This window comes from Typopeltis vanoorti, chromosome 21 (assembly GCF_054136105.1).
Source record: "Typopeltis vanoorti isolate ZY-2024b chromosome 21, IOZ_Tvanoo_1.0, whole genome shotgun sequence".
Taxonomy (NCBI): domain Eukaryota; kingdom Metazoa; phylum Arthropoda; class Arachnida; order Uropygi; family Thelyphonidae; genus Typopeltis; species Typopeltis vanoorti.
The window spans coordinates 45,484,362-45,502,721 of record NC_143569.1 but is presented as its reverse complement, the minus strand read 5'-3'; the positions used below and the strand labels follow the sequence as shown (position 1 = coordinate 45,502,721).

Sequence of the window (18,360 nt, the reverse complement as noted above, 5' to 3'; positions counted from 1 at the left end):
TAACTATAGTACTCAATAATATTAAACACAAAGATAATCTTCTTGAATGTCAAAATATTTCTTGTAAGGTGATGTAGGCAAAAATCAAAATGAAGAATTGAACGATGATACTTATTTGTGCCTGTGACTTCAAAACCGAAGGATGTGTTAAGGAAGAAATGCAGAATATTTCGAGTCACTAGAGAAGTCAGCTGGCTTCAAGTATAAGGTAAAGTCAGTCCTTATTGTAGATCTAAACAGCATAAGAGGAAATGAATATCAAACATACAGAAATGGTCTGTAACAATTTGGAGAAAATAGAAAAGGTAATAATGGAAGTATCTGTTGCACACGAAATAGCCATTACTAACGTCGAGTTACAACAAGAAGTGCACAAATTCACATGGAGAAAAGACAAGTTAAACTCTCATTGGCTATTGTATTGTTGATAGAAATATCTCCGTGTAGTTCAGGATAATACAAGAGTACACAGAGGATTGAAATAAGAAATGGATATAGAATGAAAATAAAAAAAATGGCAAACGTTTTAATAGGAATCAAAGTCAAGCATCTTTCAGTGATGAATCTAAAGAAAAAACACCGATTAATTGATTCGGCCAAAGAGGGATGCAGTGAAGTTGTCTGCAAGGATAGAAAAATTGGAACTTCATAGTGGACTACAGAAGTTAAAGAGATAGTCCAGGAAAAAACAGGAAAGCGTAGTGGAAGTACCCTGACAAGTAAATATTCATGTTCTCTATGGAATTGCAAAGCAAAATGTATGAGAACCAAAGATTATGTACACGTAGCTAAAGAATATAAAGTCTTTGAAAAAGTTTGGTAAGAATATAGAAGGAAAATATTCAGAAGGCGGCAAAATGTTTGGAAGATAATTGAGAAGGCTTGAGGGAATCATTATTGTAAAAAAAAGAATCAGAAGTAGGATAAAGGTGACTGAAGATAAATATATTCTACATGTTTGGAGCAATTACTTTGAAAGATTGTCAAAGGAAATATAAAATGAGAGAACGGTGCTAGAAAATATTCAAGAGAAAGACAATCAGGAGTACATGCCAATACTTTGTGTATAAAAAACAATTAGAAACTGAAAAGTAGAAAGTCAGCTGGAGTTGATGATAATCGACCAGAAATGTCAAAATATTTTATACAACTTTTATACAGGTATAAAAATTGTATAAAAGTTTATACAAGCTCTATAGAGCAAGTTTATACTTGCTCTATAAAGCTTGTATAAACCTATAGAGAAGAACCTATATATGAAGAAGAACCTATATAAACCTATATATGAAGAAACTATAGAGCAAGTAAAACATTTCAACTATTTAAGCACAGTTTTAGTGAGGAATAAAACTATATTGAATAAGAGAAAAATTAGCCAAATACTAAACTAGTTGTATACAAGGCAATGTTCACACAAATTTTAACATACGGTTAGAAATAACATAGATAACTAAAGACCAGAGACCATAGATAAAAGAACTTTTGAGAAAAATGGACATATGGCATCATTGGCAGAATGATACTAAACATAAAGATATCAGGAAATAATTGGACGTTGCTAGCATTGCGGTATGAGCAGAGCCACCACCATACTGAGAAGTAGAGTTCGTAGGTGCTATGGTCACTTAAACAGACTGGGAAACTTACTAAAGCAATTGGTTTTGATAAAATGATAGGAAAAAAACCAGAGAAAGATCTAGATCCAGATGAGTTGACACAGAAGATTTCCAAAATATAACATATGGCAATATTGAAGTCCTCAGTGGAGTTGATACGTTTATGCTTTAATTGCACTTAGGTGCGCCATGCATTGCTTTCAAGGCACGTAGCAACCCAAAGTATATTATTAGAAATAATTTATGTTACTCTTTCATCCTTATGTTATCTTAGCACGTACATATTAAAAAGAAATTTGCGCCAAGTACCTTACGACTGGCGTTATGTATGCTGAGTGGCATCGACGTTATCACTTTCGCCCTAAGGTACCGTAAAAATGGATGAAATCAGAAATATAATTAACTGTCAATTTAAGTGTTCTAATTAACCAGAATTTTTTCTGACGTACTGAATAATTCTATACTTATTAACTGTATGTTTTTTTTCCTCTCGTTCTCTCTTCGTTTCTATCTTCATTATTTGATTTTTACGTCATCATTTTCAATAACTCCAAATCATTTTCTTTTCATTTTTCATAAGAATCTGCTTATAATGTATAAACATTTATGAAATTTGCCGCATTTTTTCCAAAATACACAGCTTTTACTATTACAAATTCAGTTAAAATTAAAAATAAAAAATCGGAAATCTTCCATTAGTTTAGAATCTCGAATAAATTCTGGAGTAATGGAGACGCTCATTATAGTCGGCTCCTGAAGTACGTGTTCAAAAGTTTCGCTTAATTGATGTTCGGAAATGCGTATTCCATCGATGTCAATCTACGACCGACCTTTCCTTGATTTTGCCATTCATCATTGGACAATGCCTTAGAAAAAGTCGACAAACTTTAAGCATTTGCTCTGGATATTTTAAAAAAGTATAGCGCAAAATTCTTAATGAGCTCTTCCGTTTGAAGATTGTACAATGGATGCTCGTGCGTGGAACTCACTGCGTGATGACACTTGATTTTAGAAAGGTTTGCCCAAAATTTGAATGCCTCAAACTTCCACGATTTTCTTTTATATTGTCAAAGTCATTTGTCGTTATTATTCACAATTAAATTTTCCCCGCATCTCTTCCCTTAGTTTAATCCTCACCTACAGTACCTCCGTAGCGGAGACAGAAAGATAGATGTCCTCGTGCTGGAAAGAACCAAGGACGTCCAGTATGTACATGTACGCAACTTTTCAAAGGCGTTTCATAGCTGCTATTATTACGGAGGATACAGAAGTTTCTCTTAAAGAAATTTTAGGCTTTTGGGTAAAAGAGACAGCTGATAGACACAATAGAGATGATCTCACCGTTTGGTCTCAAATAATAATAATAAATAAATTATAAATTAGGGAAAAAACATGATTAGTCTTAATGCGTAAATATTTATTTTTGTCTGTAAATTGACTGTGTTTTCTTGTCCAACTTGAGGAATAAAAAACCTGAATTTTGGGAGGAAAAACCCTACCACCTCCTTATGAGACTAACTACGTCAACTTCAGATGAAAAACGTCCTTATTAAGGTTCTTTGCATCTCAGACGAGACTGGAACCCAAATGTTTCCAACCAAACGACTTCGTTGAAACTGACTGATCAATTGAGCGTCTGGAAATAAATAACAAATTTGTTAATTTTCAATTGGATGATCTTGCCTTAGTTCTTGAAAAATATCACTTACTTTAATCTTCGATCCTGGATAATTTCTAGATAATATAAGAATTCTATACTAGAATTAACCTTACTGTAACGAATTACATATTTCTTAGTGATTTATCCTACCGCATATATCTTTTGTCATCACCATCGTTCAGTGGCTCAACAGTCCTTGATGGAACTTCGCCTTTTTCAGAAGCTTCTGCCAATCTTCCGTTTTCATTTCTCAATTCCTACAGTTTTTTCGATAGCCTTGTACTTTGGATCACTCCATCTTTCCATCTCAGTTTAGGTCTTCCAATTTACGTTTTCATTCTGGTCTGTCTAGCATTGAACTTCTTCTTAACTACCCTGTTATTATCCGTACTTATAACATGTCCAGCTCAGCCTAATCTGTTGATTTTAATATGCTTGATAATATCTGTCTCATTAGGTAATCTGTATAGTTCATGGTTATATCTTTTCCTCTACGCAACATTCTCTTGTATCAGATACAAAATGTATCTGATAACCTTTTGAAATAAACCTAGAGATCTTTCATACGTCGTTGACAATACTCGGGTTTCAAAGTCATATGTTAATACTCATCTTAGAAGTATTTTGTATATCGTGAATTTCGTTTCCCTTGAGAACAAATGTGATGTGGAAATATCTGTTTCCAGAAAAACACACTTTTGGAGCTTAAGCATCGATGTCATTTTTACAGCTAAACTCTGATCCAAGGTATGTAAAAGTATGTATAATTTCAAAAGAGAATACTTAAGGTTTCTTTAATTATTGTTTCAACATATGCACAAATTTGTATTGACTTCTAGCAGATGGTTACTCTTATGTAATACGACGATCTCTGATTGTCGTTTGAAGCGCTATGTTGAATAATAGGCAAGATAGGACCTCCGCCATCGAACGTTGTGTTGATGTAACCAGACAACGTAGTTCTGAGTTTTAATGTGACATCGATTGTTCCTCTTTGTAACTTTGACTAGAACAATAAGTTTCCACAATATCTGTAATTCATATATATTTATATATCCCAGTAGATTTATATATCTACAGGGATAATTAAATCACATCTATCCATATTATCATATGCTGTTATAAAATCTATGAACAACAACATTGTCTATTTCAGTTCTAAACTCACTGCATTTTTAGTGGATCTTTCTTGAGCGATTCCATATAATAATCACCACCAATGACATCCACTACACAGGGATAAAATATCTCAAATAAAATATTGTCAGACGTTATACAGAGAGTGCATGATAGACTGAATCCCTTATAATTGGAGATCACTACCTACTTATCGATAGGCATATGATGCTTAGATTCCATTCCCCTATATGATTGTTTGATTAATCCAGATCTTGGCAATAACTCGACAGATGTTCGATATATTATGTACCCACGTTTTTGTTAAGTTCTGTGCGTGCATTAGATCATTCCTAGGATTTGTATTCCTTGAGTTTTCTGCTTTCACTACCCTAACTATCCGTATTGCCTCATCTGTTTATTGATTTATTTGGTTCTCTATTTGATACAACGCATAATGTTTGGAAGTATTAACCAGCATTTCATCAATGAGCTACTAAAACAGAACTTATGGTTACCATGGTATCATTACATCATTTTTTAAAGAAACCTTATATACTTCAAGGCCTATATAAAATCTTCCGGGCCAGCCTTTTACAAACGTCCATTTTAAAGTGGCATTCGAATCCGCAGTTTTTATATTAAACAAACATTAGCTTTCACTGACAGAACTAGCGAGGAAACTTTCATCTAATAATAACCCAGCTACTACATGATATTATGAATAAAAGCAAGAATAAAAAGTATACCATTATACTTACAGAGATTTCAGTGATGATAAACCATTGAAAGCAAGAGAACCTATTTTCCGAAGTGAGTTTCCTCTCAAAAATCTAAAATATAAAAATGAGAAAAACATATTAAATAATTAGAAAAACAAAAATTAGATGATGAGTTCTGAAAAATATGTATGAAAATTAATCATTCGAGCATTGTTTTAAAAATATATTTCATGAAAACATATTGATTTCATTACATTACATGTCATTACATTGATTTTTAGCTAACTGGTGCATAATAGAAAAATTTTAGAATGATATATAAAGGTAGCGAGCCACCGTTTGGATGCTAAGAAAGGTAAAAATAACAAGCTCTGGGAACTCATAGAAGAAAGGGATAAAATTAAAATGTTTACAAATGCTAAATCTCACAGAATTAAAGAAATTCATTTGATTAATTACATATAGCTTTGTCAGAAGAAACAAAAAACTGCAGCATTAGTACTCAGCGGAAAATTGTATGAGGTGACAAGGAAAATATACTCTGGAGGTGGGAAAAGCACATACATTCTATAAGGATAAAATCGTTTACTACTAACTGAAGAGTATAAGATTAATAGAAGACAGGATACGATCCCCAATAATGAAAGAACCTCGTATATGCACATATTTAAATATTACACTAAAATTTAATCTAAAAAGGAAATAATGAACGTAATAGAGAAGATGAAGAGAGGAAAGGTAAGGCACGTGGCAATGATAATATAACAAATGAAATGCTTAAGATAACCAAACAAACTGCTACTGATAAATTGCAAGGGACTGAAAGGATACCTAGAGATCTCACCAGATGTGATAATTAAAGTGGAATAGTCCACTGTGAATAGTTACAAACTTAGTCTGAGAAATATGCAAAAATAGGATTAAAAGTGAAAATGAAAATATGTTAAGGCACAAACACGTTGGTTTTAGAAGAGATTAGGAGTATCACATTCTTACTTTAAGTAACGGTGAGGTTTACTTTCTGACAATCATTGATTGGGATATAAGAAAAGTTACTGGTTGTAAGAATAAGAATTAAAAGGAATCCTGTGCGACAGCTCGAAGATCTTTTTTTTATGTTGGGCCCATATATGAGAGGTTGGCTGGTCAACCTATAGTATGTTAGTACCGTATATGGGTGGTTGGTTGGGAAAGGAGAAACTTGTTTACATTTGACTTAAACGCCTGTATGAATGAGGAGGAAAAGAAGCTTGTTCTGTGGGTTTCAAGGTATACTGTGAAAGGATGTTGGGCGGCAGCTGTACGTGTTCCAATGGGCTTAGTGGGGATTGTCGATCTTGGCGGGACAGAGTGGGGTGATTATTGATGCTGTTTCAGATGAACATTTCCCATGGAAATATTTATAGAATATATAGATTGCAGAGACCAAGCGTCTATGTGAAAGTGAGGGGAGCGAGTTGGTGAGAGATGGGTCATTTATTAGTCCAATTGCTCTCCTCTGTATTGAGTCAAGCATTTTAAAGTAGCTTTTAGGAGCCCTACTCCAGATGTGAGAACAGTATTCACTAACTGGGCGGATTTGTGATTTGTATAAGGTTTAGAGGTGAAGTAGCGTATTGAGCGAAAGAGAAATCCCAGTTCTTTGGAAGCTGAGGATGCAATGGGTGTGATGTGTTTATGCCAGGAGAGGCGTGATGTCAGGGTATTTGCTAGAAGAGAAATTTCATCTTGTCTGGGAATTTGAGTGTTATCGAAAACAATTCTGGGGGGAAAATGGGTTCTTTTTTGTGAGAAATAAGACAGAACTGGGTTTTACTAGCGTTGAAGTTGATGAGGTTATCTGACCCCCATTGGTGGATGGCTTGGAGGTCGGAATTGAGGGCAGTGGTGGTTGATATTCTGTGGATTGAAGTGAGTTGGGTAGGGTAGGGTTTGTCAAATGAAAGGGAGGAATGTAGTGTGCTGTCATCTGCAAAACTGTGTATTGGGTTAGAGGTCAACTGAAGTAGGTCATTGATATATAGAAGGAAGAGGGTAGGTGAGAGAACTGAGTCTTGAGGAACCCGGAATTAGTTGGATGGTGAGAGGATAGGGAGCCATCTACCATCACACATAGTGTGTGTCCATACAGGAAGCTGGCAATCCATCTGCAGAAGTTCTGAGGCAGTCCAAATGATGGGAGTTTGTTTAGTAAGCCTTTGTGCCAGACTCGGCCAAAGGCTTTGGAGATATCAAGTGCAACTACTTGGGATTCACCGAATTTCTCCATGGGGTTTGTCCAGTGATGTATGAGAGTAGATCTCCTGTTGAACGGCTTTGACGGAATCCGTATTGGTGGTCGCTTATTAGCCAGGTACCTTCGAGGTAGATCAAGAGTTGAGAGTTGATGGTTTTCTCCATTACTTTAGATAGGACCGAAGTGAGTGAGATAGGGCGGTAGTTAGATGGCATTGATTTGTCACCCTTTTTAGGAATGGGTTGAATAGGCCAGTTTCCAGACTTTGGGATATATACCAGTGGAGTAAGAGAGTGTGTACAGATGGCATAGGATAGGAGTCAGTTCTGGTAAACAGACGTTCAGGATAATTGGAGGAATGCCGGCAGGGCCAGGAGACGTTTTTGTGTGTCTAATTTAGACAACAGGTTTATGATATCTTTTTTTTGCAAAAGGATACAGGGGGCATTGTATGTTGGGCAGTTGGAATGACTGGAGGGCATTTGCCATTGTCAGTTATGTGTGCATTGGATGCAAAGTGTGAATCCAGGAGGTTAGCTTTTTCTGTGGGTGATGTTGCAATTGAGCCGTCTGGGTATGATAGAGGTGGGAATAGTGTAGGGCAAAAGTTACGGCCAGTTGCCTTGGCAAGATACCAAAAGGCATGACTGCCGTTTGGACAGGCTGCAAGCTTCCTGCTTTTTTGCCCGTTCAAATTCTGTTTAGAAGCATTGATAATTTTCTTGCATCTGTTTCGGGCTTCAGTATTGGCTTTGAATGAGGTTTGGGTTCTTGATTTGAGCCAGTTGTGGTATGTCTGATTTTTCGTTTATACAGCCTTGGCACATTTTTTAGAGAACCAGGGTTTAGATAGGGTACAGCAGTTCTGAGTAGTGTGGGGAATATATGTTTTCATGCCAGTGAGGATTACTTTGATGATGTGTTCGGTGCATATGTTTGGACTGGAAGACTGGAAACAATAGTCTAACCATGGGAATGAAGCATAGTAGTCTCGGTGACTGCAGTTTATGCAGACGACGTAGTTTTAATATAATAAAAATCCAGTGATATACAAGCAAAATGCTTGTATTTTGCTTACATATCACTGTATATCAAATATTATAATAAAATCAAAATAAAAAACTTCAATAGAAATGTTAGGATGGAAATTAACCAAAAATAGGAAGTTAAATTAAATAGTTTTCAAGCAAAATAGTTGCATAAAATATTAAAAATATCTTGGCTCCAACGTATAACAAATAATGAAAAGCACAAAAGTATCACCAGTGAAATAATAATAATAATAATAATAATAATAATAATAATAATAATAATAATAATAATAATAATAATAAAACAGCTGGAATTGGATTGAACATGTAACGAGAATTTACAACAGAGAGAGATCCTAACAGCAGCTTTGACATGGATTTCGGAAGAAAAAAGGAAATGCAGAAAGCCTAAATTAAATTGACAGATAATGACAGAACATGAAATAAGAATGGATTGGTGGGAAAGCTGGAGAGAAGCAGAATTAGATGCACAAGACAGAGGGATCTCGAAGAAAAAAAATCTCGGCTTTATTTGTCATCTGCCACGAAGAGGATAAGTCGTAGTAAGTAGGTGCACATAAAGCTTTTGGAATTCAATTGTTCGGTGAATTCCTACATGTCTTGCTAGTTTAATTAACTCTGAGCCACACCTATTCACTGTTGTGTAGCCATACAAGACATTTATGTGCTGTTCCATAAAAAGCAACGAATGTTCCTTCTGGATTTCTTATATCCCATACATTAGAGTAGTGAGTAGGAAACAAAATGTTACTTTGCTGAATAGGCTTATGCAGCCATTCAAACAGAGTACTGGAATGACATCATGCTTGAATAAAATACGGTATGTGCTTTTATCTAAATATATGAATATGGATGAAGAGTACACAGTGGATATGCAACCTATGAAAAAATTATAGAACCAGGGAGAGATAATCAAAAAATTGATATGAAAGAGGGACATGAATGTAAAAATTGTGCAGATCAAAAGAGACTTTCGATTATGCTTTACCAAACATTAATAGTCAGATATTCATAATATATTCGAGTATTTGAATAACGTTAAACACTAGTTCTCAATTTATATAATTGTCAAATGTTAATAGAGACAAATAAAGAGAAACAAAGAAGAAATAATGCGAATTTTGGAACTAGTTTAAAAAACTCTAATTAAAATATGCATACGTTCCTTTCAGGAAAGAAAAGTAGCATAAATCTGCGAATAATAAATATTAAATTGATTAAATATACAAATATTAATAACACATGCTGTTTAAGGCTAAATTTTCTTTTATCATGATTTAAATGGAATTCAACTACTTTTATGAAACAAATCACGAAAAGATGTGTAAAGGGGTTTCGTTACACAAAAACAATGTGACGTCTGCTCCTAATATGATTTATAAATTCGGTATGGAATTTACGAAAGAATGTCGAAAATATGCAATAAAATATTCAATGAAAAACGTAAATAAAGCCTTTAACTTCATCAAAAAATACATCTTATTTTTACATGTTCAGCTGTTCTTACAAATATTCAGACAGCAGTTTAGGCAGAAATGATAAAAATCCAAGCAAACGCAAACGAAGAACGCTAAGAAACCCAAGTTTTCAGTAACGTCAGCATAATAAATCTCTCCCATTTCCAACGCCAAAAATAATGTAAACGTTCATTTTCTTTGGGAGAGATATGGATGGTATTTTTATTCTTCTCTCTCTCTCTCTTGTTGTATATATATATATATATACACTCTTCTCTTCTCTCTCTCTCGTATGTATATATATATATATATATATATGTCTGGGTAGTGGCCCCTTTCCTTTAATACAAAACACCATGCATCCCCTTCTTGGAGATGTGTTTTGGCATTAAGGGTAAATATTAAGATTAGTGATCAGAGCTTATTCCACCTTTACCACGAGCTGCCTTGGTCTTGCACTACCTGTAGGATCAGCTAGACTTGCATCACTTGCAGGCGCAAACTTGACTTGTTTGTCTGTTTGCTTACTTGGGAAATGGAGAAAAACCAGGTTTAAAATTGCTTGGTATTTTTAACATATATATATATATATATATACACACACTTTTATATATTTAGAAATAAATAACATGACATTAAATTAAAATTTACTTACAGTGATCTTAGGTTTGCTAATCCCATAAAAGCATCCTTGTAAAGAACTTGCAATTTATTATGCCTTAGATCTCTGAAAGCAGTGCAAAACGATGTGCAAGTATTAATAAGCATAATGAAAAAAGTAATATTAATTGCTTATTTAAAGGGCTCTAAATATTTCAAATTAATCATGAATGGGAACTTACAGTATTCTGAGCCTCCACAAATTCCAAAATGTCTCGTTCGGGATGCTGATAATGGTGTTAAAGCTAAGATCCCTGAAAAAGAAATAGATTAAATGAAATTTATATCTCTTTCTAAACATATTTTTTATTCGATTGTTATAAACATTATATTTTTATATAATTTAATCAATTTTCTTAAACATTGTGGAATAAAAAGCATTTTCTAATAACTATAATAAGAATAATGATTTACTCTAACTTTAATAAATTTAAACACGAGTATATTAATAACTTTTATATATAATAAGAAATTAATCAGTTTTATAAGCGAGACATCAACATATACCTTTTCGTTTCATAAACATTGAAAGTATAACCATATATTAGGTTTAATTTATTTTTTTAAATTAGTTTAATTAATTTAAAATATATTTTTTAAATTAATATTAATTTTTTAGAATTTTTCAAAATAAAAAAACTAACTTAATAAATTCTTTGTATTATTAAAATATAAAATTTAAAATATAATTTAAATCTATGAATTATATTTTAAATTATAATAAATTAAAGTAAAATAATTTTATTAGATTTATTATATCTAAGCATTTGAACCTAAGAGTTTTTGTATGTTATAAATAAAATAAAAATAATTTCATTAATACGCCATAATAATAATAATAATAATAATTTTTTTTTTTTTTTAAACATTTTATTGTCTCAGATAAATTACATACATAGATACAACAATAGTTTTATATACACGTATATATATATATATACATAATATTTATAATACATTACAATTGTGAATGACAAATACTGGCGAGTTATTAATATTTTTGAATTATAATAATTTTTTTAAATAAATAATATTTTTGTTCACTGTTAAAATATTTACACATACATATATACAATAGTTATCTTGAGTATAATAGTAGTAATTTTTTATTTATTTTTTATTTTTTTAATTTTTTTTTGTTTAAAAAAAAAAGTTATTATGTCTCAGTTTCATACAATAATAATATTTACAGTAATTAGTATAAGGATTATACAGAATTTTTGATTTTAGAATATACATAATTTTTTTTTTTTTTGTGTGTATTATTACCATTAATAATAATCATGGTAATGGTGTTTGTTATTAATGACTCACAAGTTAAACAATATTACTTATGTTGCAGTTCACATAATAATAATTTTTTTAAATTTAAATTGTAAATTAAATATATAATTTTAAACTTAAATATATAACTGAAGTATTACTATCACATTTTCTGTTTACTACTAGAATTCATTACAGAATGTTAAGTGAATAATGTTAGATAAATACTACTACTGGGATATAACTCAACTGCACCCTCGAAGCTTTGTAATTAGCTTATCTGAGGGTGATACTGGTTATATATACATATATTTGTTATTGATTTGGTTGCTGTGTTGGAAGTAGGCAGATCTTTGGGAGGTCAAATGAATGATCTGAAATGTCGGATCAAAGTGAAATTGCCGATATATCCTGTGTTATTGCATCTGTCTTGATGGTTCACGTTCTTTTTTTATTGCGGGCTTCTTTTTGAACTATTTAGGAGGCTTTTTTCTTCACAGTGGCAGCCTTTCTATATCTTCTGCGCTTTTAATTTGTATCGGCTTTGAAGTTTGTGACTTCCTTATGAATATTTTGGCATCTCTGGTCCACAAAAATTGGTAATTTTTTTCCATTTTTGCTTTTCGTGTTTGGTACAACAGATTCTGGTTGAATGGTGTTAAATATTCGGATAGGAAGATTGGTGTATTGTCTTGCTGTGCGTTCAAGTCCTTGGCAACTGGTTTTTTCTGCCTGCTGGCTTTTATGAGATTGTCTCTTGTGGACTTGCTCTTAAGACGAATTATGACTGGGGCAGGTCGTGAGAAGCCTTGGTTTTTGCTCTTCCTAGGAATCCGATTTACGGACTGAATGTCGTTAAGCTGTAGGGGGATATCAATTACATGGCCTAATTTTAAAATCACGTCTCTGAGGTTTTCTGTAGGTGCAGTTTCAGGAAGACCGTTTATGACAAGATCTTTTTTATGTTGTTGCTGATTTAAACGTTCGTGTTGTAGTTTTAGAGAATGAAGTTCTTGACGGAGTTCGGATGTCTCTTTCATCAAATTGTGTTGCCTGTCTTTTAGTGCGTTAATGCTCATTTTAATGTATTTTACCGTTTGCAACACTTCTATAACTGCTAAATTATTATGTTTTACCAAATCTTCATATTCGCTAGATTTTTTTGTTATTTGTTCGTTCTGTTTCTTAAAGAGTTCTTGCACAAGATCTACTAAGCTGGCTTTTATAGTCACTAGACCGTTTTCTATTAGTATACTTAAAGAGTTTAAATTATAGGACTCACCTGCGTTTTTTTGTCTGTTCAGTTCGTCATCTGATTTCGCCTCCGGTGTAATCGGCTGCATCGTAGGTGGTTGCCTTACGTGCGTTTCTTTGTTCCTCTTGCAGATTACACACTTCCATTCTTCACGTGTTACATCGGGTTCATATTTATGTTGCCCGGTTGTTTCTGAAAAGCCGGCACATTTTAAGTGTAGAGTCCTACTGCATTTCGTACAAGTTATATTATTTCCGTTGGACGATAACTCCTCCAGGCATTTGATACACTTCATGACTCACCTTTCTTCCCTTAGGCGGTGAGGCGTGATTATAAAGATGGCGACGTCCTTTGTTCTTCGCTGGTTGTTGACCACGGTCCTCTCTGTTCCCTTTTCAACACTTCAAAATTTGGTTTCTTCTTAGACGATCTCGTTGAATTTTATGTCACTGTCTTCGGCGTGATGAGTAGGGTTACTTGGGAGCACTTTCAACTTAAAACAGGAGTTGGAACCACTTTAAAACTATAAAAAACTGGAGCAGCGATATCACCGTGCGACCGTTCGTATGCCTACACAGCGCCCTCTTAATATATATTAATAATAATAATAATAATAATAATAATAAAATAAAATAATAATAAAAAATATAATAATAATAATAATAATAATAATAATAATAATAATAATAATAATAATAATAATAATAATAATAAAAAATAATAATAATAATAAAAAATATAATAATAATAAAAATAATAATAATAATAATAATAATAATAATAATAATAATAATATATTTTTTAAAGTACTGATAACATCCTAATCCTGTAGCCTACTCTCTTTGAGAGAGGTTGCAGCTAATTACTGGGGACATATATGACGCAAGGTGGATTCCCGTTGCGTTCCTGGCCATAAGCATTTTATGTCTGTAGCCGTGTGTGTTCACGGGGTGTTTTCCCCCTGTTCTGTGGGACGAAAAACCCGAGTTTATTTTTTATTATTTTTTTGGGGGGGGGGGAAGATGTGCTGAGTCCATGACTCTTTATCCCTTCACCTGATTGAAGAAAATCTGTGTGGATGGGGTGTTATTGAGCTAAAGGCTCTAGTCATGGCTGGGTAACGGCAATAGCCGAACCTTAGTTAAAACTTCATTGGCTACAGCTTACTGCCTATGACTCCCTTTTTTTTTTAACCCGCGTTTATGAACATTATTCATTTATATTAAAAATTCAGCATTATTTTATATAAATGGTGTTCTAAGTAGAATCTGAATAAAAAAAGATTATTCCTTTGTATTTTTACAATTTTTCCTAAATATTTAATTCTTTATTATTTCGTAATGTTACGTACAAAAATGTTTATTTGCTTTTAATATACACGTCATAAATCTTTGATATTTCGTATTTGATGCAAATATATTTACATAATTAGTAAATTATGTAAATAAGTTCGCGCGGTTAGCCTAGTGGCTATGCGCTTCGCAACCATATGCCCGGGGAAGGAGTGTCCTAGGCTTGATTCCCGTCGACGAGAATCGTGAGGAGCTTAAGAATCTTTCTCAGCCATAGCCAAGTTAGGCGGGCGTAGACAGCAGGGTTTATTTTTTCCCCAGTTTATCTTGGGCTTTTCATCCCGTAAACAGGCAAACCGGCCCCGTGAACACAAGCTGCTACAGTCGAAAAATACATTTCCCCCTCGGCGACAGGCCGGCTGGGGGTGTACTAACAAACGTCGTATCTACGTAACACGCGGATCCTGCAATGGAAGCGGGAAAAATGCACAGAAGAAGAAATAAATTATGTAAATAAATAAATAAACCGCAATGTCTGTTATCTTTCATTGTTTAAATCATATCGATATAACGAAAAATACGTCGATGGCAAAGAAATTAATTAAAAATAACTGCGTAAGAGTTTTAAAAATGGTAATAAACGTGCCAAATTTTAATGTTCGTAACTGAAAACTGAAAAAAACATTTGCTTTGTTTTTTAATTAATGTCATCTTTCACGTTTAAACCGCTATAAATATTTTTACCAGAAGTTTCTTAATAGTTACAATCTACTACGAGAAACACAATTAAAATTAATTTTTATATAAATTCATACGAAGCTTCTCATGCGTGCTACCGAAACATTAAAATATCCTGTAATCACTACAGTGTTACTATTAATATTAAAATAGTTAAACGCGCATCCTCCTAGGAGAAAAATAAAAGCATTTTGCAAGCGTCGCTAAAGTGAAATGACATTAAGAATTATCTTACGGCGAATTCATGTTGCCAAGTCAGATTTACGATTACTCAACAGGAAAAAAAAAAAAAAAAAAAAGAAGCAATTTCACTCTGAACCGAGCTCCGCGTTGACTGTTTTAGCAACAACTAACTTTTATAAACGTCAGCGGACCCGAAATAAGGCTGTTTGGGTAACTCTCCTTTCTCTTAGCTGAATGATGATGACAGCTTTAAATGAATTAACATCCTTTGTCTTAGATATTTCTTGTAAATGCAGTCTCTGTTATACTTAAACGAGTATAACAGCTGTAAGAAAAAAAAGCACTTGGCAACGTTTCCGAATAGCGCTGTCATGCACAACCAATAATTAAATAAATCCCTTCAATAGTATGCGTTTGTTCTAATCTCGCATTTCCATTTGTCAAATTGTAAAATTCAACATTACCATTTATGGATTAAATGAAAATTAAGTTTGTTGTTTTTCGTTATACTTTCGTCGAATTACGAAAAATAATCACACATTCTTTGCTTGATCTATTCAGATATTGAAAAGCATGCGAATTTTCAGAATAAAACTGACCTTTTTATTTGTAGCTTTTCCCCCCTTAAATAATGATTCTTAGATTTTTTCTTAAAGATAATTCTTCGATAAAGTGTTTTCTTAGCTAATTCTTCAATGAGACCTTTTTAAAAGGTGAAAAACCCTCGTGTCCGTATAAGACCAGCTGACTCACCTTGAGTAGAGAGAGACCACATAAAGGTTCCTCACATCATAGACGGGAATCGAACCCAGGTCATTCCAACCAAGACCCTTCGTCTATACTGACTAAGCTACGGAGACTCTCAGACTAATTACTTCGTTTCCATTTTTTATTTAAGAGCCAGGCATTGTTTCATTATGGACGATATCTAAATATAGTACCCAAAAAACAATGCTATAATTCATAACACATTATATGCGATCATATCAAGTCTACCGAAGAGACTTGAGTTTGTTTTAAATGGTGAAAAAATAGCATAAAATGCCAGGAACTATACAACATAATCACATCTTTGAATACCAGCGTGTACCAGTTATTACATTTAGAGAATTATTTATAAGGAACTTTTCTACACGAAGGCCAATTAGTTTGAATTACTAAGAAAGTTTTAATCTTAAGAACGCTATAATTAGGAACCCAGAAACATTTTATATAAATAGCAAACTCAAAGAAATTTGGAAACCCTGTTTCTTAAGGAAAAACTGCTTTGCAATTTTAGGGCATGGACAGTCGACTTTATCGCTTTCCATTAAGTTAAATTAATGGTGTGTGTGTGTGTGTGTGTGTGTGTGTGTGTGTGTGTGTGTGTGTGTGTGTGTGTGTGTGTGTGTGTGTGTGTGTGTGTGTGTGTGTGTGTGTGTGTGTGTGTGTGTGTGTGTGTGAAACAGCGTCATTTAAGTGTGAAGGTTTAATACATAAGCTCTACCCTGTGATTTTGGTTATGCAAGAAAGCCGTTAATTTTAATGTTAAGTCTGCAACGCAAACCCATTAGCCGATGAGGTCACTTCTCTGTATAGCACTAAGGTAATGCAAACAAATGGTGTGCAGGTTACACACTGTTTTAACCCGGAAGAATATAATCAGGTCAGTTTCAATAATGACTGCATGCAACCTACTTACACGGAGCTCTTCGAAATTCAGTATATCCACATACGTTACATAAAAATTCACTTAACATTTCTGGCTAGTTGGGTGAAGCAAAATTGCTTTTCATATTCCCCTTTGTCTGTAAAGGAAGAACTTTGAATGGAGTGTTTTTGAGCTATAGTTCGCCCAGTGAGGGCAGTGAAATTTGCTGTGTTCTGCTGGACTTAAGATAGACTTAGGCCTTTTATATTTGTAGCTTTCCGCTTCATTATATTCCGAAGCTTCTTTGGTCAACGGGTTTAGGTGGTTGCTTGCCTTGGTAAAGAACTTCTCAGCTAGATCTAGGAGAAGGAAAGAGATATAAGGGATTTTGACTTCTCTATGGATCTGGGAGTTTCTAATAAATAAAGAGGCATCTATAATCATCCTCAGGCACTTGTTCTGTAATCTCTGTAGTTTTTGAATATTTGTATTCGCGGTGTGGCTCCATGCAGGGGATGCGTAAGTGATGAGCGGACGTATTACCATCTTGTCAATTATTAACTTTGTTTGTGTATCCATTTTGCTTTTTCTGTTGATCAAAGGGTAGAGCTGTGCTATTACTTTGGATGTCTTCGGGACAATGTGTCTTATATGATTGCTGAAAAGGAGTTTTTTTTATCAAGAATCACTCCAAGATATTTGACTTCAGTCTGCCATGGAATCATAACTCCCAAAAGATGAATGTCCTCCATACTATGGATTTTCTTTCTGGAAAACAGTATGGCTGAGCTGTTTTGAGGGTTTACTTGGATCTTCCAGTCCGCCAACCATTTTTCCAGTACCAGTATATGTATACTGCTTTGAAGTCTTCTGGTTGCCAGGTTTGGGCTCAGTCCTTATAAAGACTGGCTTAAAGGGGCGAAGCAAGAATGCTTTTCATCTTCCCCGTTATCTGTAGAGGACAGTGTAAGAGTAAGGTTATTGAGCTATTGAAGCTCTGATCATGGCAGGAAGGTAACAGCAATAGCCGAGCCTCAGTTAGAACTTCATTAGCTACAGCATTGCCATCCATTACCCTCCAAGGGTATTGGATTGAATGAAACAATCCCACGTTTGGGCTCAGTTCTTATAAGAACTGGGCGATGGACTGAGTCCTTGACTCTTTATCCCGTCATCTGAATGAAGAAAATCTGTGTGGATGGAGTGTTATTGAGCTAAAAAGCTGTAGTCATGGCTGGGTAACGGCAATAGCCGCGTACAGCATTGCCATTCGATCCTGGAAGTCCTAAAAAGGACTTTTTTCTTCATATCACGTTTGGTCTCAGAGATCTTGCCATTAATGTAGTATCATCTGCATATAATGAAGTGAATGGTGTTCTCGGTTCAGAGGGATGTCTGCTACGTAGATTGAGAAAAGGAGAAATTTTCTATAACATCGGCAAAGTAAATATAATTTTATTTAATGTTATTTAGTAATGGG

The 18,360-nt window shown here is 33.9% G+C and overlaps 1 protein-coding gene across 5 annotated transcripts in view; it reads right to left on the bottom strand.

The window, feature by feature from the left end:
• Positions 1-18,360, bottom strand: part of LOC150094818 (G protein-coupled receptor GRL101-like) — a 56,308-nt gene that overhangs the window by 20,576 nt on the left and 17,372 nt on the right. For 4 of the 5 annotated variants that reach the window (XM_090411029.1, XM_090411031.1, XM_090411027.1 and 1 more), the window contains 3 exons: positions 10,702-10,773; positions 10,515-10,586; positions 5,154-5,225 (listed from right to left, as the gene is read on the bottom strand). The exons of the other annotated variant lie outside the window; for it this stretch is intronic. In XM_090411029.1, coding sequence (XP_090267155.1) covers positions 5,154-5,225; positions 10,515-10,586; positions 10,702-10,773 — 216 coding nt within the window. The remainder of the gene's footprint in view (positions 1-5,153; positions 5,226-10,514; positions 10,587-10,701; positions 10,774-18,360) is intronic. 5 annotated transcript variants of the gene reach the window in all.